At 34.7% G+C, this 27352-nt stretch overlaps 2 protein-coding genes across 8 annotated transcripts; one reads left to right on the top strand and one right to left on the bottom strand.

The window, feature by feature from the left end:
* Positions 1–10846: 10846 nt before the first annotated feature.
* LOC133857516 (hyoscyamine 6-dioxygenase-like) lies at positions 10847–13289 on the bottom strand. The gene is made up of 4 exons (XM_062292781.1): positions 12938–13289; positions 12525–12775; positions 12096–12411; positions 10847–11411 (listed from the first exon to the last, which is right to left on the bottom strand). Exons 1-4 carry the CDS (start codon positions 13136–13138, stop codon positions 11160–11162), a joined length of 1020 nt encoding a protein of 339 aa, XP_062148765.1. The 5' UTR covers positions 13139–13289; the 3' UTR covers positions 10847–11159.
* A 6791-nt stretch (positions 13290–20080) lies between these two features.
* On the top strand, positions 20081–23346 carry LOC133857636 (dehydrodolichyl diphosphate synthase CPT3). 7 transcript variants are annotated; one of them, XM_062292916.1, is made up of 4 exons: positions 20102–20190; positions 21826–21918; positions 22021–22089; positions 22200–23346. In XM_062292916.1, exon 4 carries the CDS (start codon positions 22243–22245, stop codon positions 23113–23115), a length of 873 nt encoding a protein of 290 aa, XP_062148900.1. In that variant the 5' UTR covers positions 20102–20190; positions 21826–21918; positions 22021–22089; positions 22200–22242; the 3' UTR covers positions 23116–23346. The 7 variants fall into 7 exon arrangements, with proteins under 7 accessions (XP_062148904.1, XP_062148900.1, XP_062148898.1 ...); XM_062292919.1 differs by having other exon boundaries at positions 20130–20190; positions 21822–21918; positions 22021–22059; XM_062292915.1 differs by having other exon boundaries at positions 20130–20190; positions 21822–21918.
* Positions 23347–27352: the final 4006 nt, after the last annotated feature.

Below are 27352 nucleotides of genomic sequence, written 5' to 3'. Positions count from 1 at the left end.
GAGTGATGTTCTAAAATCCTTATCTCTCTCTCTCTCTCTCTCTCTCTCTCTCTCTCTCTCTCTCTCTCTCTCTCTCTCTCTCTCTCTCAGATTGAATGGAAAATGCAAATAGTGGAAAGTAAGAGTGATGTTCTAAAATCCTCATCTTGTTATATGCTTTCCTGTTCTCTTCATTGCATGAGGTATCGCAGAATTGATGCCCAGATTATAGCTTCACAAGAAAAGGCTTCTCCAGATTTATGATAACCTTATGATTCAAACTTGTATCAGGATACTCTTAGAGAACGCATGGGACTGCATGGGAAAAATGTGGGAGTTGGCTTACTGATATCTTTCGACCCAGAGCCATTTCACTTCCTACTAGAGCCTCTGTTAGCCTTGGTATAAGAAAGACTAGATAATGTGTGCTAGATACCTTGTGTTAGATTTTTACTTTTAGTCTATGTTGATAAATGCCAACACTTAAAACCATGATTAGATTCTAAGCTACTACATTCTCGTTGGACCGACCCTAAAATGCTTTAAAAAAAAAATTGACGCAGAGTAATGCTATTCTTCGCACTAGATTTTTATACTAGTTTTACTTCGACCGATGTAACGTGTTTAAGTGGCTAACACTTTTAATTTTTTAAGTGACTTACACTTAAAATACATCATATCAACCAGTGTGAAAATCTAATATGAAGAATATCATTACTCTTTGACACGTAATGAGATGATGTCGATAAGTTTGTTTAGCCAAAATTATAAATTACACTATTTGGTATCAAAATTAATTTAGAGATCTCTGTGATTGGCTTAATTTACAAATCGCTCTTTTGAATCAAATTTTGTTAAAAATTTTGACAGATTTCGTTAGGCGCTATGTCAATTCCAATGAGATGGCGACGTGTTAATCTTAATAAAAAAAATATAAATCTATTAAAAATATAAATAAATAAAACTTCAAAAATTATATTCTAAATGAAATGACAAAAAGGGGTGGCCGCCTAGCCCCATCAATGGTGGTGGTCGTGCGCCACCCCATTAGCAACCGGCATCCATCTCTTTTCTATTTTTTTTTTCAAAAAAAAAAATAATTTTTTAAGTTTTGTTTATTTATATTTTTAATATATTTATATTTTTTTATGATGATCAACCCCTGTCGTTATCTTATTGGCTCTGACATGACATCTAACAGAGTTTGTTAAACTTTTTAGCTGAATTTAACTCCAATGAGCGATTTGTAAATTAAGTCAATCACTGAGATTTTTGAATTAATTTTGATATCAGAGTCCAGAGGGCAATTTGTAATTTAGGCCTGCCACATGGATCAATGGTATAATTTTTCTTTTTATTTACTTTGATTGTGATTGTACGTGAATATTTTATAGAGTAATTATACATGTACATTAAGTGACCATAAAAAAATAATGTGGCTTTTAAAATCATCATTAGGCAAGTAATTGAACAAATGATGTTTTGATGAAATAGTAATTTTAAAAGCCACCTTATTTTTTGATGGATGCTTAATGTACTATTAGAATTACTCTATTTTATATTAAAAAGATATTAATATTTTTAAAACACTGTGCTTAGTGATGACTGATGTGGAGAATTGTGAAATATAATTATTTCCATTTCATGGTATATATTAGATTTCACACACACATGTATATATATATATATATATATATATATATATATTTGTTTTACTTTACCGAAATGGACAAACTTTAAAATTTTCCGGAAGTGGATGAGGATTTTTGGTCAGAAGTGTTGTCGACGGGAAGTTCAGGTGTGGTGATCAGTGACGACTTTTCAGCAGTTGGTGGCAGTGATCATCCACAACTTCAAGTTCCATTTTCTCCACTAATGGCTATGGAGCCTGCAGTCCGTGGCTACGGTTCAAATATAGGCATGATAGCATCGACTTCTGGTTCAACGTTTTCACAAGAGCCGGAGAAATACCAGAATTACCAGATTTTTTACTTAAGCTTTTAATTAAATGATTATTATTATTATTATTATTTTTTTTTTATCAAAGTAAAAAATATGAATTTAAACATTGTTTTCGTCATTTATCTCTAATTTTAATTAAAATAATAAAAATGCAATATTTTCCAAAAAAAATTCTCCAAAGTAGTTCTCAAATGATGTGGAATACATTTTCTAAAAGAATATATCTCATCCATAATTAACACATTATTTAAAAATTAACTTTTGAAAAAAAAAAGAAGACAACAGTAACACTTCTCTTAAAATAATTACACGTTTTAAATTTACATGTTAGATACACATCTTTTTTTTTTCTTTTTTTTTTGAGAACTTTCCAATTTCTATAAATTCATGCCGAAAAACCTTGCTCAGCAAGTACAATATCTCTTATAGAATTAGGGCAAAATCTATTCTACACACAATCTTCTAACCGGTACACGACCAATTGAGCTAGGCCATGGGCAGCCCGGTTGGCCGATCTTTTCACATGCCGGACAATTGAATTGGGAAACTCCACAAGTGTAGTTCGGATATCATCCATTAGATGCTCGTAGGAAATCCATCCGGCATTCCCATTATTCACTGCTTGAACCACCCCTAAAAAGTCTCCTTCAAACTCCACTTGAGAAGCCCCCACCTCCCTGCAGAAAACAATAGCTCTCCACAGAGCCACTGCCTCGGCTGCTAAAGGATCGTCTACATGATGCACCAGTTTGGACAATGGTGGTCTCATCCCTTCTAATAGTCCATGCCCCCATAGTCTTCGTAGACACAGAGAGGGCAGCATCCAAGTTAAGTTTTAAGAATCCCCCACGTGGTGGTTTCCATATAACCTGTTGCTCTCCCTGATTGTTTTGACAGGCAGGAGCCAAGGTCTCTGCATACCCAACCATGGCCTCCTGAGCTTGTCGCATTAAAATAGCCGGAGGAGTAAACCCCCTGTCAAATACCATAAAGTTTCGACGCAACCAGAGAAGCCTAGCTGCTGTTAAAACGACCAGGAGTTCATCATCTTCAAGTCTTTCCCGCCACTGTTGGAACAGGCCCAACCCATCACTCTCCTCAAGGGCAAGCTTTTGAACCTGTCTTGAGCCTTCCTGCCAAACTGCCACCGAAGCAGTGCAGCTCCAAAGCACATGCCAATGTCCTCCTTCGCTACCTTACATATTGGACACAAGGAATCCTCCACCATCTTCCTTCTAAAACGGTTTTCTTTTGTCGGGAGGCTATTAGAGCAAAATCTCCAAACAAAGTTCTTTAAAACTCCTGGACCCTGTAGACTCCATATCTCCCTCCAACTCCCTTGTCCTACTGAGAAGTCGAGCTTTCCCCCATGAATTAAGCTATGCTGTTCAACTCCAAGTGGTAAGCGCTCTTAACAGTAAAACACCCATTTGCCGACCCTAACCATATCTGAAAATTATTGGACTTCTAATTTATCAAGTGTGTGCAATAGTGTGCCACAAAATATCACAATGAGGAAAATAAAGAGACATATATTTTGTTGACGAAGTGGAAACTCAATTAAGAGAAAAATCACTCCGTGGCAGCCAAACCCAAGATATCCACTATTCAAAAGACAAAGCTAGTTACAAAGTAGTAGCACTTACATACCTTTATGTAGTGGCCGTACCTTAAACTCTAACGTGTAACCCAATACGAACGCCTCCCAACCAAGTCACCTACTTGAAGGAGTCTTCAATGGAAACCTTTACCTTAGGGCCAACCCCTAAAATAGACTTCAGTTTCAGCACAACAACAGCACTTGGCATAGGGTTGGCAATTTTTGACACAACCCGCGAACCCGACACGAACACGACACGGAAAAATAGGGTTTGGATTTATCATAATCGGGTTGATTAAAATCGTGGCTGGCGGGTCAACCCGCGGGTTGACCCGCCAGACACGATTAGACTCGATTATATTAAAAAAAATAATAATAATAAAAAAAGTCTCCAAAACAGCAAAAGTGCAAAACCGGAAAACCATAGCCACAGTCCGCAGATGCCCACATCACTTTTCATTTCCGGGTTTTCCCTTCACCTTCTTCACGCGGCACACGGTCACACCTACTTGCTCCAAGCCTCCAAGAGACTGTCCAGTGTCCTCTGTCCAGAGTCCAGACTCCTTCTTCACTTCACGATTTATCTTGCGCCAGGGATCTAAGCTTCGGGATCTTGCAGTCTTGCTGTTGGAGAGCATCAGCGGCAGGCACGCCATCGACGTGAACTACAGCTCGACTAGGCGGTGCCGTTGATCAAGCACGGCGAATTCGTCAAAATCTGCAACCGCCGAATCGGTTCTCGGATCCAATTGTCCAAGCCCAGTCGAACCTGCTCTACCTTGTGTCCTCTGTCCTCGTGGCCTGTGGGATGAGGCGGGGCCGGTGAGTAGTGGCCAGTGAGCAGGAACGTGTTCGTTGAGTTCGTGTCGTGTAACCCGATTCATTATTAGGTCGTGTTCGGGTTTGAAGGCATGACCCGATTAATAATCAGGTCGGGTTCGTGTTGAACCCGATTATGTAATCGGGTCAGCCGGGTCGACCCGACCCGACCCGCTAACCCGAATTGACAAGCCTAACTTGGCAACGACTTGAGAGTGAGCAAATCAGCACATTAACTCTAAAATATAACTTTATAAGCACTACATAATTCAATACTGAATTCTTACAATTCTCAAGCCTAGGGGCCTCTATTTATAGGCTGCAGGTTCAAATGAGCATATAGCTTGAAATACCTAGGCACCGTCCGGACTTTAGTCATAAGACGTCAGGACGGACAACTGTGCGATCGGCTTTTTAAAATTTGCTAAAATTCTTTCCTGATTTGAGTTGCGTCCGGACGGTGTTGCCTAGCGTCCAAACGGCAGCACTTTAGCTGCACGCAATTTCCATATCAAGGCTTGGCGCGTCCGGACCATAACATCTGTCGTCTGGACGATTAATCTGATGCATGCAATTTCCATATCTGAAGCTCGCGCGTCAGGACCATGATGACAAACGTCCGGACGTTTGGATTTTGAATGCACGACTTGCCTTATGAATGAACGCGATCGGACAGTTGCAGCTGTCTTCCCATATCTGTGTTTTGGAAAGAAATCCCATAGTTGATCGAACACTGAGTGGCGTCTGGACGTGCTGCTGAAACGTCCGAACGAATGCAAGCTGGAACAGTTCGAAGCTTCTCGACAGAGAGGAAGGTCCAGACGGAAAGTTCTTGTCGTCCGGACGTATGATGCTTGGATAGTTGAGCGTTCGAACGGTATATCACGTCGTCTGGACGGTTGCAAAGGAACCAAATTCTTTGACTTGGAATCTGTGCATAATCTTCTAGAAACATATCTCTGAAGAAGACTTCTGAAAACTGACTGAAGCCCTGGATAAAAGCATAATTGTTTATGTTACTGACTGATGAGTGATCAAACGTTTCACTAGGCCGTTCAGACGATAAACTCGAGATCTGACTTTCCGACTTTTGCTGAGCTGTAGACTTTGGAGAGTCTTCTTGGAGTCTGAAAATTCCTTCTTGACGCTTGTGACACTGATCTTGTCATAATAAGACCATTTCCATATCAGAGAAATAAACTCTGAATATTTGAAGACTCTAAACTAATACGGCATCGCTGTGAAATCAGCAACAGTACATGATAGTGATTTTGTTCAACAGAACATCCAACACAAACTAACAATATCTGCTTGTCAGGTTGACCGAGAGGACTAGTGACAATGCTACAAATAATCCTTGCTTCCACCTCATTGAAGGAGTCCCTGATGAGTGGGATATTCCAGTTGCCCGACTCCCCCAAAATAGAGCTGATTGTGGAATCAGGGTCTAGAGCTCCCACCGGTGATTGAACTTTGTGGGAGGAAGGGTTGGGGATCCACTTATCTCCCCATATCTTTAGAATGCTTCTCCATGCAAAGGGGGGCCTCCTACCCATTTGAGCATCCAAAAAGGATCCTTCCCGAAAATATTTAGCTCGAAGCACCTTCGCCACCAACGAGTCTGGATATTGTACCAGTCTCCACCCCTACTTTGCCAAAAGAGCCAAGCTGAACACTTCTAAATCCCTAAATCCCATTCCACCAGCATGTTTAGAAGTCCCCAATCTGTCCCACTTGACCCAGACTGTTTTCCTCTATTGATGTTGCTGCCCCCACCAGAATCTCCAAATTAGAGAGTTGATCCTCTGACAAAGAGACTTTGGTAGCTGGAAAACTCTCAAAGCATAGGTCGGGATCGCCTGAATGACCACCTTGATAAGCACCTCCCTTCCCGCCTAAGAGAGAAACCTCTCTTTCCACCCCTCCAATTTCCTTTGGACCCGGCCCTGGATACTGTCAAAGGTTCTAGTTTTTGATCGTCCAACAAAAGCAGGCAAACCAAGGTACTTTTCGTAGCCCTAGACAGCTGTTATTCCCACCAAATTACTTAGATAATCTCTGAACCCCAATCCTGTATTGTTGCTGAAAAAACAGATGTTTTTGCCATATTTATCTTTTGGTCGGAAGCTTCTTCATACTATGACAACAACTGCATCAAGGTACACCATTCTGGGAAATTAGCTCTGCAAAACAGCAAGCTATCGTCTGCAAAGAATAAGTGACTCAGCTTGACCCCATTGGGTGATGTTGGGACCCCCGAAATTCGGCCAGCAGTAGCTGCACTTGAGAGCAATGTACTTAAACCTTCAGCCACAAAAAGAAACAGGTACGGGGATAGAGGATTGCCCTGTCGAAGCCCTCTCGTAGGGATAATCTTTTCAGAGGGATTCCCATTCACCAGTATTGAGTAGCTGATCGTGGTTACACACTGCATGATCAAAGAGACCCACCTCTGTGCAAAGTTAAGTCGATACATATTCTTTTCATACATGGTTATATTATTACTATTGTATTATTTATATATCTTAGTACTTACATATTAACTACTTACCTTATATAATTATATACATATTATATAACATGTGGTTAATTATAGTTGTACAGTATACCATTTAATGCGCATGCTAGCTTATACATAATATATATACTAAATATAATTATACACTTGGATTGATCAGATATTCGATTGATTCTATGATCTTGTCATGATCGATCAGACTATGATCGATCGGACTAGTACTTAAGATCAATCGCACGTTAGATCGAACAAATGATCGAGCCGAGATTAAACAAACATTTCATAGATCGGCTCAAGTTCGAGATTAACAACCATAAATACAATTTATGTAGTGTTATATATATATATATATTAATTAGTGTTATATATAGTATATAGGGTTAGAGTTATTATAAATGTAATCATTTTTTATTTTTTAAAATGGCTCAAATTTGACACGTCATTAATAATTTCAATTTTAATTTTTTTTAAATTATATCGACTTAATATTTAGTGACGTATCAAATTTGATAGGTTACTAAATTAGTAACGTGTCAAATTTGGCATGTCACTAATAATTTAAATTTTAAATTATTTTATAAAAAATTATATTAACTTAATATTTAGTGATGTGCCAAAGTTGGCATGTCACTAAAGTAGTAACGTGTCAAATTTGGCACATAACTAATAATTTCAATTTCAATATTTTTTTAAAAAAATAAAATTATATTGACTTAATATTTAGTAATGTGCCAAAGTCGGCACTCACTAAATTAGTGATGTGTCAAATTTGGCACGACACTAGTAATTTAAATTTCAAATGATTTTTAAAAAAATTATGTTGACTTAATATTTAATGACGTGCCAAAGTGGGCACGTCACTAAAGTAGTGACATGTCAAATTTGGCACATCACTAATAATTTAAATTTCATTTTTTTTAAACATATATATATATACTTAATATTTAGTCTGGCACGTCACTAATTAATGGCGTGCCAAATTTGATATGTCGCTAAATAATTTAGTATTACCAAAGTATTACTAAATGCTCAATTTTTTGTAGTGAGTATCGAATGAAACAAGCGATGGCGAAAGAAATGTTTTGGTTTGTGCATGTCATGTACACATGCACATTGGACACAAGCTGTGGTGTCACCTGTCTTTAATTATCGAAGTGATACCCGCAACTTGCGAATATGATGTCACCGTCTTTAATTATTAAAGTGACACCCACAACTTCCGCATAGGGTGTCACCCGTCCTTAATTATGTTTGCTGCTGTAGATAAAGGGGCGGATCTTACCAAAAAAAAGAAAGAAAGAAGAGAGAGAGAGAGAGTTAATTACATGACTAAAATGTGTTGGTTCCAAAAATAATAATGTGAATGCATTTCTTCTATTAATGTAATACCCCTAAAACCCTGCACATATGCCGAGCTACCTACAAAAGATCGATCAGAACAAATAACAGTAAAATTAAGACCATTATAATGAATATAGTTATTAGTAAACACATCCTAAATAATATATTAAACGCATAAGATTTATCATGGAACTAAGCTGTTTGATGAATGTACTTATATATTAATGTAAAGAATTAATACCAAATTAACAAAAGAAGCAACTTTAAAAATTTATCCAAAGACACAAAAAAAAAAAGAAAAAAAAAAGAAAGATCGATCATTAGAAGTACTTGATAATTATCTTACTAACTAATTAATGAATTTCTATGGTATGTTTCAGTCTTTGAATAATTTGAAAAGAATCTGGTCTAGATCTTCTAATTATTTTATTATCAAAATATTTTTGTGCCAAATTATATTGAACCTAGTGTACGTTTACAAGAATCTTTTGATCATGACCATTATTGAACCTAGTATACATTTTTTATCTCTAGCTAGCAAAGCGGCAGTTAAATGTTTCTTGATTTTTTAATTAGATATATTCACGCATGGGGCTATATATATGCAAATCAATTCAAGATTTGTTTGGGACTACATGTAATATTCGAGGAAGGCGGTTAATTATATAGATGCCCTGATATTTTATGGAATAAAGTTTTTATTTAAATTGGGTAAGAAGAAATTGTACGCGTATTAAATTAATATATATGTTGTTGAAAATATGTGATTGTCACATATATTTTTATTAAAAATGCATGTTGGATTGAAAGAATTTCCTCCAACCTAATTTAGAGAAAAACTTTATTCAATTTTATCTACAAAATTTGAGTCCTATATATAACAACTAATAATATATACTTGTATTTTTTATTTTTTATTTTTAAAAAAGGTTATTCTTTTTGGGGATTCAAGATTTTGAATCCAATGGGTTTCCCTTAATTTGCTTCACAATATATATATCTATGCATGTCCTTGGTTGAACCTTTCTCTTCCAATCAATTGGTATATACCTAGCTTAATTGTTTAGATTATATGCCCTATTCACCACCTTTCATTTATCATATTCTAAAGTCGTTAATCTACCATGATCATCAGACTAATACTCCTTTTACAAAAAAAAAAAAAAAAATTCAAATAAAAAAAGAAAAAAAGAAAAGTGTTTTAATTAATTATTTCCTCCTTTATTGGATGTGTCCCCCCCAACCCCCCAAGAAAAGTAAAAAAAAAAACATATGTACGTAGAATCTACTCGGTTCTTGACTTTATTTTTAACAAATTATTAGCCTGTTTAGTTTATGTGTCCTAATCAGCTAATCACAAACTAATCTATATGTATATATGTACACGTCATGGCCACTGTTTTTCTATTTATTTTAATGATTAGTAATTATTTTATTTATTAATTAGTTTAATCATATATGGTGGCAGATCTGGCCGGTTCATATAGTTATAATATATATATATATATATACATATTGCAGCTTTTCGTGTCGTGCTTGTCTGATCAAAACTCAACTGAAGCTGGATTTGATATATAAAAATGAACAAAACAACAAGGATTTGCACTAATGTCTCTGCAAAACCATATATAATTTGTTAATTAACTCTGATACTAACTTTTTGATGCATGTGCATCAGTTGATATTCAGTGCATGGCTGACTACAAAAGGCAAAGCTTGCAAGCTTTTAATTTCTTTGTTAATTTATTTCCTTTACAGCGTAAATACAGGCTTAGGAACCGCGTTCTTTCCCTAGGCAACACCATTAAATATTCCTGTATTTTTCTCTTCTTTTCCTTTTTAGTAATTAATTCTCGGAGGAGATAAAATTGGAAGAGATAGTACGTACTCGATCTCAGGGAATATTTGAGTAACTAATTAACGGGTTTAACCCAATTTTTGAACTAAATATACTTGTTAATTATTACAAATTGAATTGTAAACATTAATTGGGCAATACAAGCTAGTATCTATAAACCCAATTCTTTTAATATTAAAAAAAAAATATTTACTTATAAACTTTGAGAAATACAAGTAACTAGATTGAACATTAATGTTCTACAAAATACAATTGAGTTGAATTATATATATATATTCTCTGAAAAAATAAATGCAAGTACTTCAATTGCCTTGAAATAATTTCCATAGTTAGATAGTACGTAGACACACAATGTCAATTAGCCAATACTAATTGCATGAAGCATGCACACATATATAAATAAAGTCTCAACATTAATTCAGCACACAAAACGCATGTAACGTACGTTACACACACCCACCATAATCCAGTACTACATGTTACATTGTTCAATGTTTTTTCGTTCATGGTTTACCTTGCTTCAGTTTAAAAAATAAATTTAAATATTAATTCGTATATATATATATATATATATATATATATATATATATATATATATATATATATATATATATCTTCTTGAATTACTAATATGACTCCCATTATATAAACGTACATAGAATCCCTAAAAAAGAGCCAGTAGTTTCTTTTTAAATCAGTACTCTGGTCACTCTCACAAATACTTGGTCGCATGCATATTTTCAACTTTATTTATTTATGATAACATATAAGTAAATCAATGTACAGTACTCCATTGTATTTATTCATAACATTTGTATATATGCATGTAGCTAGTTTGCAGCATGATAAATATATACCAAACCATAATCTAAGGCTGCTAGATCTCTATCACAATCTTGTTGATGCCATCGTCGAACTCTGCGTACGTAATCTTAGCAGATTGCATGCATATATAAGCCAGTCGAGGAGTTGTTATTCAGTAACACAATATAGTGTCAACTTTTTACAAAGAAGAGCCATGTCTAGTGCCAAAGAGAACAGCTTCTTCTTCTTCTTCTTCTCTTGCTTCATGAGCTACCTAGCTAGCTCTGCTTGGAGCTTATAAACTGCAGCACTAATTCAGCGTTGGCGGCCCTACATAAGAAGTTCCTTCGAAAATCTTTAAATTGCATGGCTCTATAGAGCGGGGGATCGCATGCATTTGTCAGAGCTTTTGCAGGCTCTATAAGGCTATCATTAGAAGGATAAATGAAGAAAGCAGCAGATGTTCGAGCAAAGCTTGAATTTGTCACTGCTCGATGTTCAGCACCTTTAAGCTTCCCATTGCTGATGATCTAATAAAAAAGCAGATATATATATAGTGGAATTTGTCATGAGTTAAACATGCAAGTTACAATTACTTATATTAGGTGATATATATAAATATATATAAGAAATTCATAGATTGTTTGGTATGAGTTAAACACAATTACCAAAGGGAGTGCTGACAAGGTACTACAATTTTTACTTAAGTCATAGACAAACTAACGTGATAATCCATAATTATTGAAATAATTTGACAAAAAAATTGACTTCTCAATTATATATGATTGAGTATTTTTAATTTACTAATTGCAAAAAGTCACATTAATTTATAAGAAAATTGTTGTAAATACTATAAATACCTCGAGCAAGGACTTCAAAACGGAGAGAGCTATATATCTCCCATTTTGTTATCCACAGGAACAATGAATCTCCAATATTAGAGTACCCCCGACCCAAAAAAAGAAAAAAAAAAACATGAATTATTTATTTGGTATAACCTCTGCACGTAGAAGGATGGAAACAACAGATTCTGGCCATTCTTTTCAATTTTAGTCGACAATGGAGTATTATAATTTAAACATGCAGATGGAACTAAACAAAAAAGGCAATTAATTGAGAAAAATAAAGAAATTAAAGAGGGGGGGGGGGGGGGGACATACAAGAAGTTATTACAAGGGATGGCCATATATATATATATATATATATATATATACCTGTAAAACATAGCCTACGTTGACCACGAACGAATGAGGAAGAGGCTCAACCCCAATCCATTGACCATCTTTGAAAACTTGAAGTCCATTTTCTTCTTGAAGTAATATGGTAATGAGGCTTGGGTCCTTGTGATTGGCTAGTCCTAAGGTTAAGCTTGGGTCTGGGCATGGTGGATAGTGATTAACCAACAGCTCAGGATTTCCACTCAGCCCCCCACTCAAATAATTGCTGCTAAGTCCCAATCCTTCACAAAGCATCTCCAAAATTTTCTCACCAAACCTTCTAACTTGTATCACATATTCCCCAACAACCTTCCTGATCGTATATTGCCAATAAAAACATGATTAGATTCATTGCATGCAGAAGTTTAATTTTGAAATATCAAAATTTATATTTATTTGTACATATATCTTCCATGCATTAATTACCTGTAAGTAGATGGCTTTTCAGGCCAAAATTGCATGCATTCCTCTAAAGGATAACAAGGGTGTGTTAGTGCATCCCTCCAGTAGTGAACCTCCTCAGCTGTGTAATTTTGACTGCTTGTGTAGAACTTGCAGCTTCTATTGGGGTCCTTGGAGCGTTGGCTAGCCTTCTCCTTTGCAGGCATGGAATGGAATTGTTTGAAAACATCCATTGCTTCATCCATTAATTTCTTGGAAACTCCATGATTTATGGCCTGTTTTATATAAACTAAAGTTACCCGAAAAAGGAACATACTCATAGAAGTCGGGCCTAAAAACTACAAAAAAACTACATCCTTTTCAAAGAACTTTTAAGAAAATTTTGCCTTTTATTTTCTGAGAAGATAAAAGAAAGCAAAGGGAGGAAAAAAACTAACCTGGAAGAATCCAAACTCTTTGGTAGATTTCATAATATGCTGAACGATTTGGGTATGATCATGACCTTGAAGATCAAGAACAGGAATTGTTTTACACGTTTGAGCAACAAGCAGCTTGCCGGGTCTTTTCTCTGGTGGGTGCACAAAAGATTCAGGAACGAATTGAAGATTAGGCCAGCTTGAAAGAAATTTCTGATCCATGGTGATCTCCACGTCAATCGATCTCTGAATATTACAGAACTTTTATAGGGGCTTTAATATTGGCTGTAAAGCAAGGATGGTTGATTGGTTGAACATGGGTCATTAGTAAAACGATTGCAAGTTTGCCGCTTATATAATAAGCAATCCACATGCATGGACAGTTGATACAATAATTATAATAATAACAGTACCACGAATCCAGTCCTTTTACTGAAGAAAAGCTTTAATTTTCTAGGTAAACAATATTGAGTTCTTCGAGAAGCTAGGAAGACATGCTTAAAAACGCTCTTTTGCTTATTTCAGAAACGTGTAGGGATTGACCAAAATTTTTGATTTTTTTTTTTGATTTTTTTTTTATTATTATTATTAAAAAAAAAAAAAAAACAAAACCGATAATCACCGGCCGACAAGGTATTTTCAGTTATATATCTCATCAATACCCATTATTATGTCTTTTTCTAGCTTGCACCTGAAAGCTAATCCCTTTGACAAATGCAAGCTAGCCAATTTTTACGACCTAAAAGGATAGAAGAGAGCACTAAACGATCGCCATGTAGAGATTTGAAAGCAGATTTGAGAAAGCACATGTGGCAATTTATGTTCTGCACGTCGAGTTTAAGTCACATTAATATAAAACTTTATAATTAACTCAATTCTAATTCGGTTCATTAATTTAACTAAACGGATTATATTCTTTAATTATAATTCTCTAATTTTATGTTTAACTTCTCAAGTCACGTATCAAAAATTACCGGCCTGATATGATGTATTGAAATCAAGGTAGACGACCGGTAAGAAATTGACATAATAATTTTGACCTAGATTCATGATGATTTTTTCCCTTTAGCTAGTCGCCATGTTATTGAAAGAAGAGAATATTATTGATTCTTGGTCATTGTGATAATGCAAAAAGAGGGTGACTTAATCAGTACGGTGGTATATATATCACCATCACGATTATTTATTAATTAAGGAGTTGCTGAATGGGATGTCAAAGAATGAAGGAGCCATTATTGTGTTGATTTCATATCTGTACTTGCAAGACTATATATACAAAATCTCAGAAGAGTTAATGGTAATCACCCCGGCCATTAATTATTTAATTAAACCTGCAAAAAGATGCATTGAGAAGCATTCTGAAGATTGAAAGATTCAAGAGGATGCAACCTGAAACAATTAAGCAGCTTCTAGCAAACCAGGTTCAGTGATATACCATCATCGATCAGTACCAGACAAGTTACTGTTTCCTTTCAAATGGAAATACATTTAAAGCATTTTCTATTGTCAACATGTTCAATGAGGAACGTGTATATTCTTGAAAAGCAATTAAAGCTTGTGTAGTGTCTCTTCTTAGGGAGTCATTGGTACATGTGGGTCGTTGCTTATTATATGAGGCAAGCTTACAATAGTTATTGTTATTTTATCTTTAATTGAGGTCAACTGATGAATGTTTTTCTTTTTTCTTTTCCTAATTGATGAAGGAAAAAGGATTACAAGTGAGATATTTTTTACTCTTGATCTAAATGGAACAGAGAATTGTAGATTCTATAAGATGCTTCCAAACAGAACGTGAGAATTAAGCTGCTTACTTAATTAGCTAACGCATATATGTGCATGATAATTAACACATCTAGAAACTTTCAAAGCATTCCAACTTGTAAATAAATGAGTCATTAAGGTCAACAGGTGAATGTAATTGACCATTTTAGTGACCCTAAGTGGCCTAGTTTAATTACTTTTGAGATTAGCATCAAGAGTACTACAAAAAAGTTGGTCGCAAACAATTTCATTTTAGTTTATCTTTTATTTTAATTAAATATTTCACGTGTTGAATCTCATTTATTGAATAAGAGTTTAAACCTGTACGTAACGGAAAGTGTTAAAATATTAATTAAGTGATCATTAAATTTATTATTTTTTATCAATTTAAACTTTTAAGATAAATAGTAATTTTGCATTCCTATACTCATCAAAATCGATGTATGAAGTCAATTACAAAAGAGACTTGAGGAGCTCAATGTTCTTCCATGCAAAACCAATCAGGCTGATCATTTCATTTTGCAAATAGGGCTGTCTAGATTTGTTGTTAACTCCCTCCCTTGTTATAAGGCAGTACGTACGTACGTTTATTTTGATGTGCAGGCCTAACCCAAATATAAGCTAAAAACAAAAATTTAAAGATATATATCTTTCATGATTAATGCAATATTGTCACGTCCATATCATCATGATTGGTTAACTTTGTACTTGTGTATTCATTTATAGATTTGTTTGCCTTTCTAAAATTGTATGTTAAGCCCTTCCAAGATAATATAAATGTTTGGAAAAATTGCTAAATTGATTAATGAGGTTTTGACCTTCTGACAAAGGGATCCTACGAGGTTTTGAAATTTCAAGATAAACAAATAACTCCATATTGTATAGATATGTAACAAATAAATTCGTCGTGTAAATTTTGGTCATCCTTTTTTATCATAGTTATTATGAAATTATAAATAAAAATTATATAAAAAGAAGGGTTAAGGTGGTCAACCACTCCATAACCGCTAGCTAGATTGGCCAACTATTCATATAATCGACTAGAGAGGGTGACTAACCACCCCAAGGTCTTTGGGGTGATTTGGCCACCCCATGGCTTTGGAGTGGTACAAACCACTCCATATTTGACCAATGGTGGTATTTGAACTAATTCTATATATGACCTTAGGAGTGGGATTATGGGGTGGTCTAAATACTCTAAGGTCTTTAGGGGTGGTTCAGTCATCCCGTCTGGTTGATCATTGGAATGGTTCGGCCACCCATGCACCATGCCACCCTAACCCAAACTTTTTTTTATTTGATGGTAAATTTGTAATTTAATAAGGATTATGTCAAAAAAAAAAAAAATTATGAAACTTTATTCAAAATGACTTATTTGTTACATATGTATCATTGCATACCACAATAAATTATTTATTAATTTATTTTGACACCGGTGTATCTATTTATCACAATGTCAAATTACAAAGATCAATTTAACGATTTTCCTCGTACGTCCCTCATATCTACATCTTTAATATCACATTTAGCTATCACATTAGTTTAATTTAAAATAAACCACATATTAGATACATATACAAAAAAGTTTGAATAAAAGATACGGTTAAATATCTCAGAGATACCTATAATTTGGCCTTGCATCAAACCGCAATCTTAGTTTCAAAAAGTGTTACATGTGATACATGTCGTTAGTTTCAATATATATATATATATATATATATATATATATATATATATATATATATATATATATATATGTATGGGATATTTAACCCTAAAAGATATGCAAATAACATTTTCCAATAAAAAAGAACACACAAGACTTCATTTGTTAATGTTTTTTAGAGGGTGTTTTTTGTTTGAAAAAGTGTACGTTATGACGTGGCATAAATCTGAAAGTAGTTTTTGAGTGTTTTGTATCTTGAGTTGTTTGTTAATATTTTTGTTTTGAAAAAAAAATTAAAAACAAAAGTAGAAGAAAAAAAAAGTATATATTATCAAATAATCATTATTGGTTTCATACTTTACAACGGCATTCATTGATTTGTTGGCACCTTCACCATTTTGTTTTCAAAATAGGACACGACAAGTGACAAATATAACAATGACAGTGATCATAAATATTAGGGTTAAATACGTTTTTAATACTTGAGTTTTGAAAACTTTAGTTTTTGGTACCTGAACTTCAATTCGCATCACAAATGGTACCTCAGTTTTGAGAAAAGATCAAATTAATACCTTAGTCAAATTTTTCGTCTAAAAACTAACGGCCCGCTAGGTGTCGGATTGACACGGGTTTTAGTATAAAAAATAAAAAACAAAAAATATTTAAGAATGAATTACAAACATATACAAAAAAAAAAAAATTAAAGAAAAAAGAAAAAGAAGAGGGGTGGCTCCTTGGCCACCCCCATTTTGGCCAAGGGGGTGGAGACCGGTTTGGGGTGGCTGAACCACCCCTGTAGCCCTTGAGGGTGGTTCAGCCATCCCCAAGGGCCAAAACCCTTGAACAATTTTTTTTTTTTTTTTTGCCATGGGGTGGCCAAACCATCTCCCATGGAGTGGTTCAGTCACCCCAAACTGGTCAAGAGGCTTCTTTTTCTTCTTTTTTTTTTTAAATTTTTTTATTATTATTATTATACTAAAACACGTGTCAATCCTCAGGGGTTGACACCTGGTAGACAGTTAGTTTTTGGACGGAAAACTTGACTGAGGTACTAGTTTGGTCTTTTCCCAAAATTGAGGTACTATCTGTGATGCGAATTGAAACTCAATAATCAAAAAATAAAGTTTCCAAAACTCAGGTATAGACTAAAAACGTATTTAACCCTAAGTATGCATATTTACTTTTTTTAAAAAAAAATAAAATAAAAAATACTTAGCCCATATATAGCCGTGGTAATCATAAATATTAACTTAGTGCAATATTAACATTCAATATTGTCTTATAAAATTCCCGATCATTTGGGGAACACCAGTCTATGTCTATGGACTGCTTTGGGTATTGTCTATATGCATTGTAAACTGTAGTACTCGACGATGAAACTATAGGAGATACCGCATATATATGGGTCTTCGATCAATTGGATCTGGCCGGGATTCTCCATAGACAAAAAGAAGGTATCATCTATGGGGATCCAAAGGAGAAATAGAGAGGAAACCGTAAATCGATCTAACGTGTGGCAAGTTGGCCATGCCAAGAATCCCACCAAAAAAGACGAAAATTTCTTGCAAAATAATAGCAACTTGTTGGTTTTTGTTTAGTTTATTATTGGCACCACGTAGTCCGATCCTTGATGCAAATATGCATGTGGAATTGTGCATTGGAGGTCTTGTAGTGCTGGTATGATATATATATATAGTCATGGTCAACTTATATTAATTGATCATTTAGGTCAGCTTAAGAGGCTTACTTGGAATATTTGAGCAGTTGATCGAGCTCTACTAGCATGCTTTATATTGTTACAACATTTTCAATGATCTGGAATTTTTTTTTTTTTTTTTTTTTTTTTTTTTTTTTTTTTTTTTATGTTATTAATTATAAGATAAACTTCAATAATAGCATTGCTTACAAAAAAACTGTGATGTCCATACTTCAATTTTTTTTGGTCTGCATAGAATGGTGCAATGATAGTAAGGGGTAGAGTACCTATCTTCAACCTAAAAACAAAAGGAGCATTTATCTTCAAAAATGGTAGATCTCCTGCAATTTGACTGCTTTAATTGTAGACAGTGAATTGTAGGATATTCTGGTTTGGTGTCAGTAACTTGCAGATTGAGATTCTTTGTTATTAAGCTGTTCAAATTTCATAAGAGAGGTGACTATGAAGCCTCGATTGGGATTTCCGGCAAGGGCAGCACATTATGAGAGAGCCCATATGAAATTTCATGTCCAAATAAATTTTAGGAGCCACCTACTCGAGCTTATGAATCCAATGTGAGCTCTCTCATATGTGCTGTCCAAATTAAATTGCTGGAGATCCTTATTCATGGGCCTACCTGCTCCAAACAGCTAAAAATGCAGAACTCACCTACCCTAAATAGTGTACCCCATGACTCCCATCTCTTATAAATTTATGTATCATAATATCAAGGAATCCTCTAGGAGTGTACAATCGGGCGGTTATTAACCGTTAATAATCACCAACAACCGCTAATTGGAAATAACCGCAACCAGATAACCGTCTAGGCCGATTGCAGTTACCGGTTAAAGGATTTTAGAAATCCGATTAATAACCGAGTAACCGGTTATATATATGTGTGTGTAAATTGAATTAAAAAAAAAAAAAAAAAAAAAAAAAGAGCCTAAAAGTAGCCCAAAATGAAAAGGGGATGTCACCGGTAGATAATACAAAAATATAACTGCCCGCACATGTGCGGTTATGGGCAGATTTCAAAAAATCCATATGTGATTACTAAAATTCACTATTTACAAAGTGCAAATACAGATACAGAATAAGAGTATTATTTGCCCAGTGTCCTATCATATTGGACGATTTACACAACTAAATTACAGCACCAAAATCCCAATTTAATGATGTATTAGTCACACCTACAGAATTTTGTAAAATGGCTAAGAGTAATTTTTCTTGCACAATTTTTGCACAATTTTTATATAACTCTTAACAATTTTTTTTTAAGATCAACCATTAAATATTTACGGCTCACATTTAAGAAAACAAATCAAATAATTGATCATAAAAATAATAGTTAAAATTGAACAAAAATGATATAAAAGTTGTGCAAAATACATTGTTCAATGGATAATTACAATCAGAATTTCCTGACACCACTTATATAATCTAATTTTATCTCGCACAACATGCCATGTGGAGCTTTCGTGAAATTAAATATTGTTGTTTCAGTATTGACCATTAAATTTAATTTTTAATAATTATATGGGAATTGAATTTCTTTTTAGGAAAAATTGCTTCTAACCCGTTGTTATTATTATTATTATTATTATTTTGTTTTAATTTTTAATTTTTAATTTTTTTTTGTATAACTTTTTAAATAATTTTATGAAGTGTATTTTGTCATTAAAAGGGGACACTGACATTTTACGGTAGTTTAAGGGGAGGGAAGATTGACACAATTGATAGTTGAGAAATGATTGTTGTACAACTTTCGTACAATTTTTACACGACTTTAACAATTTTTTTTATGATCAAGCATTGGATCTGTCTTCTTACATGTGAGTCATAAATATTTAATGGTTGATCTTTAAAAAAATTTGTTAGAGTTGTACAAAAATTATAAACGTATTATATCTAATTGATAGGGTGAGGAAATTACGTGTATTTTTTTTTTTTTTTTTTTTTATTTATAAAGTTTTCTTTTTTATATAACTATAAATTATAAATATCTAGATATTTTTTCTTCCAGTAGATGCTTGATAAACATGTAATTTATATATGAGTTTACATTTTATACAATTTATTTATCAACATAAATACATCATCTAATCTGTAGTCTCTTTCTCACTCTCGCTCGTCCGATCTCTCTACATACAGGTAACAAATTCTCTCTGATTTCTTAACACTCTGTTTGTTTGCCGAGAAAATCAAATATAGAAAACGAAAATCGGATTCAGAACCTTTCGTTTTTTCTTTTCTTTTGCTCTCCTGCGTTTTCTTTAGATCCAAACAGATCCATGAATTTGATTTTGACAGTAGTAGTGCATGATTTTCATATTAATGTATTTGAATTTGATCTGTGCTCTTTATATATCTGATTGAAACTGCGCCAAGTTCGAGTTGCTGGCAAAGGATATCACACACTTTTTTTTTGATAAGTAATTGGCCCCAAGGGAGAGGGAGGGGGATATTCGAACTGAGCTACCCCTTAGGTTAAAGGATATCAGACACTTTGTATTGTTTCGCGCAAATTTGCAGTAAATTTATCTCTTGCTTAGCTGATTATATTTGCATCTTTGGGATTTGCACATTTCAAAATTTTAGATTTAGTTTGGTTTTAATTGATGCCTGAGTTGTTATTGTTTGTTCGCCTTTGTGCTCTAATTTAACTTTATTTTGGATTCCAAAAACTTTCTATTTTTTATCGAAAAAGCTGGCGATATGTCTGGGTTATGAATGAGGTTCTGCCAAATGATTGATACTGTCATTTTCTTTGATGCGTTTACTTGTTGTCCATGTTGAGTTTCTTGTCATTGCTGTTATGGTATTTTGATGATATTTTTCTTTGATGGCCTGGTCATTGCAATTGAGTAAATTTGTTTTGTTGTCGCGTTTGGATGCCAACTTCTGCTATTCTATCCGTTTTGTTTGTGTTTGTTGAATGCATAATCGGCAAATATCCAATTTAATTGGATTGATGCAACACACATGTTGGTTTGGTAATTCTTTGCTTTGTTTGATTTTCCTTGCATTTAGTTTGAGTTCATTCTTTTATTCTTATTGTTTTCGATCAAATCAGTACAACAATCTGTTGGTTTTGTCACTTATAAATGCTACATTATGCATTGGGAGAGTGTTAGTGTAACGACCCACCCCAATGACACATGTCCGCTTTTGGCTTCCCAAACCAGACTTCCCAGGATGTCACCCATCCTGTGATTACTCTCGCAGAAGCACACTTAACTGCGGAGTTCTGATAAGTTCATACCATCACGGCTTTAAAACGCGTTATGTCATAAAGGGTGGGTTGTTACAAATGGTGGGTCGTTACAAATGGTATCAGAGCCATTGCCCAGCCTGAGATAGTGGGAGCGTGCACAAGCCCAATGAGGGACGCCAGCGGGGACGCTGGGTCCAAAGAGAGGGTGATTGTGACGTCTCACATCGCCTGGGAATGAGGATGTGCTTATATGTATAAATGCACCATTTATGACACAACGCGTTTTAAAGCCATGATGGTCATGAACCTATCAGAACTCCGCAGTTAAGCGTGCTTCTGCGAGAGCAGTACCAAGATGGGTGACCTTCTAGGAAGTCTGATTCGAGGGAGCCAAAAGCGGACAATATTGTGTCATTAGGGGTGGGTCGTTACAGTTAGTCCGGGTTGCCCACATTTTTAATTGAGCTAGCTCTTTTTTTGTCTGCAATATCATGGTTTTGGGTCTGTTTCTTGGTCAAAATATACATGAGTTGTGTGCGACTTGGTAATGGTTGATGGCTTGCCTTAGGCAGAAATTGGAACAAGAAATGCGTAAAGCCTTGTTATAGCTGGCTGCACATAGCACTGGTATTTCCTTTCTGTTGCTTCTTATCAGAATAAGCCAGGTTTGTCAAAAATCCCTTGAATTACTGTTTGATTAAGTAAATAATCTATACGCTCTTGCTCAAGTAGCTCATCCAATTATGGAAAATTTGTACCTATTGAAGAATGTTATGCTGCTCTGATCAGAGGTCTCTAAACAGCTGGTGAGCTGTATGGAATTAGTAGTCAATTAGGTACACCGTCTTTGGTGTATATTATACAAACTTATTTATATGGGCTTTTTGATGATGTAACTTTGTTATTTTAACAAAAAGAAAACTGAAGTTCTATTGTGTACTGACAGGTTCTTTTGGTCCTGAGATTTAGCATTTATACAGGGTTTTAGGATGGAGAAAGGTGGTGGGAGTAGAATAAACCAGATCTGGGGGAACTTGGTTACTTTCCTGCGCAGGTGTATTTTTTGTGTTCTATCTGTTGGCTCCATTCCTAATCATATTGCGTTCATCATGGATGGAAATCGTAGATATGGTAAAAAACGGGATTTAATGGAAGGGATCGGACATAGGGTTGGATTTTTAGCTCTTATGTCCATGCTCAAGTACTGCTACGAGTTGGGTGTGCGATATGTAACAATTTATGCCTTCAGCATTGATAATTTCAAACGACATCCCGAAGAAGTTCAATCTTTGATGGATCTGATGCAGGAAAAAATTGAAGGGTTAATCAAGGAAGAGAGCATAGTAAACCGCTATGGAGTTAGGGTTCACTTTTTAGGGAACCTAGAACTGTTAAGTGAACCGGTCAGGTTGGCAGCAGAGAGGGCTATGATGGCCACTGCCAAAAACTCCAAAGCAGTGTTGTCAATATGTGTTGCTTACACTTCCACCAATGAGATTGTGCATGCTGTACAAAAATCATGTGAAGAAAAGTGGGAGGAGATTAGTATATTGAATACAAGCGGATCTGGATATGGCTTAATTCAACTTGGATGGAATGAAAGGGATGGAAGGGAGAACCTTATTAAGTTAATAGATGTTGAAAAACATATGTATATGGCAGTTGCACCTGATTCTGATATCTTAATCCGTACTTCTGGTGTGACCCGCTTGAGCAATTTTCTTCTCTGGCAGAGTGCATACTGTTCCTTGTACTCTCCTTCTGTTCTTTGGCCGGAGATTGGTTTTCGGCATTTCCTTTGGGCAATCCTGAACTTCCAGCGGAATCACTTTTATTTGGAGAAGAAAAGGAAACAGTTGTAAATCTTGCAGTGGGTGGATTCCCAACTTTTGGGGCTATAAAGCGATTGTACCATTTTATCTCTTTATGTTTTTGAATCAAACTTTGTAACAAAATCAGATCCATGGGCTGGAAATTATAGATTCAATCGTACAGAAAATTCATTCCCCCACGCCCATAATAGTTACTGACTTACTGTCATGAGAAACTGATATGCTTTCATTGTAAAGATGTTTAGACTTCATTGTGTTTGATGGTTGAATTATGTTAAAGTGGAAATGAAAACCTGTCTTTGTTCACCACTAACAGCCAGAACATTTGTGGTTGTTGTTGCCGTTCTTTTATTGACGATTTCTGGGTTTGCTTTGTTACTGTTTCTTTTCCACACGATTTTTGGGCTTCCCGCATATTTCCAGCACTTATTCAGCCCACTTGATTTGACAATTGGGATAAAGGAGCAGGCTTTTGGCAGAGCATTAGTAATTCGTGGATAACAGTAATATTTTGGTTAATTTGCTTCTTGCTCTGTTATATGATGATCAGAATATGCTTTCACATGGGTTTTTTTTTTTTTTTTTTGGGTAAGTGAGTGAGACTTGGTAGATTAAATGCTTTAACTTGATTCCTGAATCTGTTATTACTACAATCGCAACGTATTACATTTGTTGACAAACATTTTAATATTCTTTTCTTCTGGGTACTCTATCAAAATGGAACTTATCTTCAGGTTAGCCCTATCAAAATGACGCCTGAAACAAAGGCAATCAATGAAATTTTCCTTTAGCAGGACTAAAATAATTCACAAGCAGACCTATCTTCAGGTTAGTCATTTTTTTGTTGAATGCTCTAACTTATTTACTATCTGTTTCTTATGCGCTTTTCAGATTTATGCAAATTGCATGTCACATTAGGATGAGCTTTGTGACTATAAGATGCCTCACAGTCTAATAAATTGTCAATTAGCATGCGAGAAACATGTGTTTTAATAAGAAGGCATATGCTTCACGTATGCTTTAAGAACACGTCACTTTATTAAACTAATTTGTAAAAATTAGTTAGAAACCAGTTTGTAGCTAGTTGTTGTCCCCAATAACCTATATAATTCTACTGCAGTAAAGTTAGAATACTCTCAGCCTAGAAAGAAAAAAAAAAAAAAAAAGTTGGAATACTCTGAATGTGTATTTCAGAAATACCCAATATTTCTAAAAGAATAATATATGTATAATACGTAATCACCTCAATGAAAATAAAAGTTTTAAGTATCCAAGATATACATTAATTTTCTTGCAAAATTATAGAAATTTGATTACAAACTAGTGTAATCTCACCAAATGATATTTGAACTCTTCCTCAAGCCCGTTTCTAACTAAAGAAGTATGAACTGCTAATAAAATCTATAATGTCAATTATGTTAAAATCTAACTAAAGAAGGAATTTCTATAATGTTAATTACAATAAATTATCATTTATCTCAAAAGCTTAAGTTGATATAAAATTTTGAATTTAATCATTTAATTAATACTTTAATCTCTCCATCACATGTGAACTTAAACTCACTCTCAACAAATGATGCCCAACATGTGAATATTTAAATGAAATGAGAGGTAAGCTATAAAGTTAAGGTTTAGACTTATGAGCTTTGCTATAATACCATCTTAAATCATTACCTAATAGCTTAAACTGATAAGAAATGATAAATTTAACCATTTAGTTAATACTTTGACAAATTAGTTGGTTGCCTATTGCATTCATATGGTTTGGAAACTTGATATTGTGTTAAAATATTATTTGTCAAGTATGTTATTAATCATGATGTCATACCCATGAAAGTGCTAGCTCCCCTTACTTAGCACTATCCATAGAGTACCTTTCACAATCCAATTTTAATCTACTATGGGTTTGCATTAAGTTATAGTTGCTTTGATTGTTAAATCATTCTCTCACCTTTATTTTTTGTTATTTTTTTTCTAAAAAAAAAAATACTAACAAACAAACTTAAAATACAAAATACTCAAAATTATTTTCACATTTATATCACATTAGAACACTTTTTAAAAAATATAACAAAAAAAACCCTCCAAAATGATGTTATTAAATTAGCTTTGATACTATTTTAAGACAATTTAATGGATTTGGCTTAGGTGCTATAAATTACAACACCTATGCTATAGTTTTTTAGCATTTTAGATTTAATTTCACTTTTCTCTGTCTTTCGCATGGAAAATTTGAAATTAAATCTGAACCATTAAAAAAACTAGAGCATAAGTGTTGCATTTTTGTTATGTTTGTTTTTTGTTTTTGTTTTTTTTTTTTTTAAAGCTAGGGGTGTTCAAGTAGGCGGTTAAAAACCGTTCTATTTGGAATAGGGTTATTGAGAAGGTGGAACGGAGGTTGGCTAGTTGGAAGAAACTTTTTTTATCCAAGGGTTGTAGGGTGATGTTGATTCACAGTACTCTTTCTAGCATTCCTGCTTATTATTTATCTCTATTCCCTATTCCTGTTAGTGTAACTAAGAAACTAGAGCGGCTTCAAAGGGAGTTTCTGTGGAGTGGTATGGGTGATGAGACTAAATTTCATTTAGTCAATTGGCATCGAGTTTGTACTCCAATCAAGGCCGGTGGACCGGGAGTTCGTAATGTTATTAATTTTAATCAAGCCTTATTGGAGAAGTGGATTTGGAGGTTTTCTCAGGAGCGCAATGCTTTGTGGAGATCGGTGATTGAGGTGAAGTATGAGAGAGTGAGGGGAGATTGGTGTTCATTACCGGTGACGGGGCCTTATGGTGTCGATGTTTGGAAGTTTATTCGAAGGGGGTGGGATAATGTTGCCAAGTATTTGCGTTTTGAGGTGGGTGATGGGTCTCATATTCTCTTTTGGCATAATTTATGGTGTGGGGACAAGCCTCTCAAGCTCTGTTATCCAGCTTTGTACACTATTGCGCGTTCTCCTGATACTTGGGTGGTAAATAATATGTCTGTGGTAGGAGGTGTGGTTCATTGGAATGTTCTCTTTACGCGCTTTGCTAAGGATTGGGAGGTGGAGATGGTGATGTCCTTCTTTGAACAGTTATACTCTATTCGGGTTCAACATGGGGAAGTTGATAGGGTGGTGTGGAATCTTTCTAAGAGAAGGAATTTTGAAGTGAAGACTTTCTATAAAGCTTTAGTTTGTCACGAGGCGGTTTCTTTTTCTTGGAAGGGTATATGGCGTGTTAAAGCTCCGAAGCGGGTAGCGTTCTTTGTTTGGACAGTAGCTTTAGGAAAGATTTTAACTCATGACAATCTACGTAGGCGTGGTATTGTGGTGGTAGAGTGGTGTGTTATGTGTAAGAAGCATGGGAAATTCGTTGATCACTTTCTTCTTCATTGTGACGTGGCACGTGTTGTTTGGAGTTCTTTTTATAGCTTGTTCGGGGTGGAGTGGGTTATGCCTAGTAGTGTCTTGAATTTATTGAGTGGTTGTGGCACTTTGCTAGGTCGTGGTCCTATTTTCCGAATTTGGAAGCAGGTTCCTTTTTGTGTTTTGTGGGGCTTGTGGCGTGAGAGAAATTCTAGGCTTTTTTAGGATGTGAAGGCATCAGTTGTGGCTCTTTGTAGAAATGTGCTTTTTGGGTGTCGACACATAGCTCGAGTTGTATGTCGTTCGCTGATTTTTTACTTTCTTGTTCGTTTATTTCCTCTGATTATGGGCACTTTCGTATACTTCCTGTGTACTAAGGTTGGGCCCCTCTGCGCTTTCTAATGAATTTTCTACTTATTAAAAAAAAAAAAAAAAAAAAAAAAAAAACCGTTATGTATCCACTATCCACCTGTCTATATGGGTTATAGGCAGATTTTTCTAGCGGGCGGATACCATGTCTACTATCCACACATATGCGAACAGATAATAAAATATGGACAGGCGAAGGCAGATAATATTCGCACCCGCATACCCATATATATATATATATATATATATATATATATATATATATACTTATAAAACTAAAACAATGCCGTTTAGGAAAAGGAGTAAGAGCAACTTGGGTGTGATAAATATTTTTATTGTCCAATGATTACAATTCAATTTTGCATTTTTATATTACAATTTACAAGTATATTTAGTTCAAAAATTGAATTAAGCCAAAATAATAATAATAATAATAATAATAATAATAATAATAATAAAAGGGCATATTAGTTACTCAGACCTACAAGATACCGCAAAATGACTAGTATAAATACATCATATAACCTATAGTCTCATTCTCACCACCATTCT

The sequence above is a fragment of the Alnus glutinosa genome, chromosome 14, assembly GCF_958979055.1.
Source record: "Alnus glutinosa chromosome 14, dhAlnGlut1.1, whole genome shotgun sequence".
NCBI lineage: Eukaryota > Viridiplantae > Streptophyta > Magnoliopsida > Fagales > Betulaceae > Alnus > Alnus glutinosa.
This window is presented reverse-complemented; position numbering and strand designations above follow the sequence as displayed.

Coding starts and splice junctions, on each gene's coding strand:
- LOC133857516 (XM_062292781.1), bottom strand. CDS start 13,138: ATGGATCAGAAATTTCTTTCAAGCTGGCCTAATCTTCAATTCGTTCCT. Junction 12,412..12,524: donor GAAAAGCCATCTACTTACAG/GTAATTAATGCA, acceptor ATATACGATCAG/GAAGGTTGTTGGGGAATATG. Junction 11,412..12,095: donor ACGTAGGCTATGTTTTACAG/GTATATATATAT, acceptor CTTTTTTATTAG/ATCATCAGCAATGGGAAGCT.
- LOC133857636 (XM_062292920.1), top strand. CDS start 22,243: ATGGAGAAAGGTGGTGGGAGTAGAATAAACCAGATCTGGGGGAACTTG.